At 33.8% G+C, this 3,342-nt stretch overlaps 1 protein-coding gene across 1 annotated transcript; it reads left to right on the top strand.

The window, feature by feature from the left end:
* The first annotated feature begins 783 nt into the window (after positions 1-783).
* Positions 784-1,758, top strand: LOC150088160 (uncharacterized). The gene has a single exon (XM_090370050.1). The coding sequence runs from the start codon at positions 784-786 to the stop codon at positions 1,756-1,758; it is 975 nt and encodes a 324-aa protein (XP_090226176.1).
* Positions 1,759-3,342: the final 1,584 nt, after the last annotated feature.

The following is a 3,342-nucleotide window of genomic DNA, read 5'->3' as shown; positions in this document are numbered from 1 at the left end:
AAATATAATATAAATACTGGAAAGCAATAAAAAAAACACTGGCTCGATTTGGTAAAATCTATAACCATCATTGTCTATATTTTTTACTAGTGTGGCAATGTGAATTAAGATTTATTAGAAAATAGTAAACATGTAATCTGTTTTTATTTAATTAAACAATTGTTTTATGTGTGGAACCGTGCTGGCACTTTAAATTCTTTTATTTCTAAATGGTGGAGAAATGTGTGGAAATAATTAGGCTAAAGAAGATTTTACTTAAATCAGTATTTTCCATGCAACTAAAAAATAATGATAATAAATTATTTCGTTTTCAAATGGGTACTCATTATTAATAACATAAGTAGCAGTGATTCTTTATCCAGTTTTAGAATCCGTTTATACTCTGGGGAATTTTTGCAAGCCTGCAAATTTCTTTTCCTGGTAAGTAATAGCATTTTCATAACCACATTTAGCCGGAGACTAGATGTGGCTATGGAATTTAAGCCGATAAGTAGCCAATAAGTAACAGGATTTCCATAGGAACACATAGCCTGAGGCGAGGTGGTGACTAACCATTACAAGGTTAACTCACAAAGGGCAAACACTGGGTTCCAGATTAATATTAAACTGGTTTTTAATCATGGAACGAGATTAAATCTACTGATTTGCTATATATTTGAACTAGAATTTCAAATTTGTTTTTTGTGCTTGAAGTGAACTTGAGTATACCGGTGTCCAGTCGTTTTGCCGATTTATTGACAGTAATAAGCATTAAATTATCAGTGCGGAATAACATCTTCAGAAATGTTTGGTTCGTTTGAAAGTGTTCTGGGAAAATACACAGAGGACGTGGTGAACTGTTTGCAGAAAGAACATGGATTCAAAATACTTGAAGGCCTGGGAGAAGGAGCAAATGCCGTAGTGGTTAGAGTTCTGGACAAAAACGCCAACGAACGAGCTCTTAAAATTGCCAAAAGTTACAGCAGTGGAGAACTGACCTACTGGAGAAACCTGGTACACAAAAACTTGATTCCTCTTTTAGGTATGGTGGATATCTTGAGCTTCCACAATCTGATGGGATTTGTGATGCCTTGCATTAGGAATGACATTAGTAACCATATGCAAACACCGGAATTTCAACTGAATAAAAACCGTTTCCAGCTCATCAAGAAATGGACTGTAGAAATGGGAAGGGGGCTTGCTTATTTACATGAACGTGAACTGTGCCACTTGGATCTGAACACAACTAACGTGTTTCTTACCGATGACCTCACGGCCCAACTTGCTGATTTTACATACCTGAACAAAGTGGAAAATATCAGAAAAGCTGAACAAGTGGGCCTGGCTTGGATTTACAGGCCGAGTGAAGTTTTTAACCTTAAAGCCACTTGTTTTGATGTGAAAGCGGTGGACATGTATGCTTACGGAATGATTGTGCTCGAGATGGTAACAGATCACGCTGTCATCCGTGCTGGGGTGCGCCTACGTGCTAGGAGGAACTTTCTTATCAGAGAAATGACAAAAGTAGCAAGACTTTCGCAAATCTTGAGAAGCAATCACCCTACATTTTCCGTTTCGAAAGAATACATCGTTTCTTGCTCTGATTTTATTCGAAATCTGTTGGCTGAGGAACCGGGAAAACGCCTTAAGATTCAAGATGCGCAGAGACACGTGTTCGTAATTGAAAAAAGGAAGGCTCGCCAACCAGCAGTGATTAAAAATTTGCAAACCGAGGAGAAAGTGTTGTCTGAGTGTTTCTCAGAAGCCATGGAAGGTTAGTTTCAACTTTCGGAATGAATCAAGATATTCTTAAGGTAATATTTACTGATAGTTTCCTTTTAGATATAAACTTCTTTATTTGTGGTATTTTAACTATTATAATAATATAACGGTATTATGGCAGAAAAATTGTAATTAGTACAAATGCAAACACATTAATGTGGTCCTCTTGAGATGTCTTAGCACTGAATTCTGTCTTTTATGATAAGCAGAAGTAGACAAACTTTGGAACTCAAGTCACCGCGACCTAATTAATAAATTCTTATTAATTTATTTATAAGAATTTAATTAATATATATATTAATTAATATATATATATATATATATATAGCTTTATCAACATCTTCGTATATAAACAACTTAATTCGCTTTTTGTCTGCTCCTCCTTCAATTGCATTTAAAATTGATTCTCGATTTTTTAAAAAAATCGAGAATCAATTTTTTTTCTAGATTTTTAATATATTTTTTTATATTTTTATAAAATGTAAAATGAAATATTAGAGATTAAGTTGATAAATTCATTCGGTTTGATTATTTGAATCACTAACGACTTAACTTGTTTCATATAATTTTATGGGGGAGAAAATTTCTGCACCAACAGCTTCCCATTAATATATTTCTAAACTATTTCTATAAATATATTTCCATTAATATATTTAATTTATTTACTCTGTGTATGAAATTGTTTTAGTGTATTATAATTTAACAGGAAAAAGGTTGTGTCATAACAACTCTTATCCTGTGGCACACTAAATTTGCTCAAAAAAGGTATTTTGAATCATAAACCCTGACTACGCGGAGGGGGCTGGGTAGTCCCGTCTCTCTCTATACAAAAATTATTATTATGTATGTACTGAATAAGGGGGTTAAATTCAGTTGTGATAACCTTATATAAGAGAAAAAAACTGTAATGATTTTTATATATATTTAAACATACGTAAAGTTTATATACAATATATGTACAAATTGGTTCTATCATGTTAAGTACACGGCGCTGTGTACCAATGACAGACCTGCTTTTGAGATAAAGATTAAACCCTAGTAACAAATATTAAAGTTTAATAATAGTGCGAGAAATCTGAAATATTGACAATATTCTTAATACAACCGAATTAACCCCAGGAGCCCACATCTAGTACAAATTTGTAAGTATGGGCTTGGCACATCCAGGATCCTGAGCTGGATATCACCATTCTTCTGTTTCTTGGTGATTCCCTTCTACTTTCAACATAACCCTCAGGCTTCCTTGCACTATATGGCTAGTAATAATAATAATACAAAGATGTACTTTCAAAAACATTCTATGGCAGAATATTTAAAATATTATTTTATATTAATCTAAATAAAAAGATTAATCTAATCCTGAGTTTGGTGAATCTGTTGATTAAATCGAGTTATTTGCGTGTTTTATGTAAGGCTGCTTTTAAACGTTTGGACAAACGCCATTGAACATTGTGATGATACATAACTCTATCACATGGGTGTACTGCTATGCTTGTTTTTCCTTTGTTTCTGGCTACTGGATGGATACTGGGAAGCAGCCTTCCTGGTAGCTACCAGGAAGACTGCTTCCCAGTATCCATC

The sequence above is a fragment of the Mastigoproctus giganteus genome, chromosome 3 (genome assembly GCF_048544385.1).
Source record: "Mastigoproctus giganteus isolate SK-2022 chromosome 3, ASM4854438v1, whole genome shotgun sequence".
Taxonomy (NCBI): domain Eukaryota; kingdom Metazoa; phylum Arthropoda; class Arachnida; order Uropygi; family Thelyphonidae; genus Mastigoproctus; species Mastigoproctus giganteus.
This window is presented reverse-complemented; position numbering and strand designations above follow the sequence as displayed.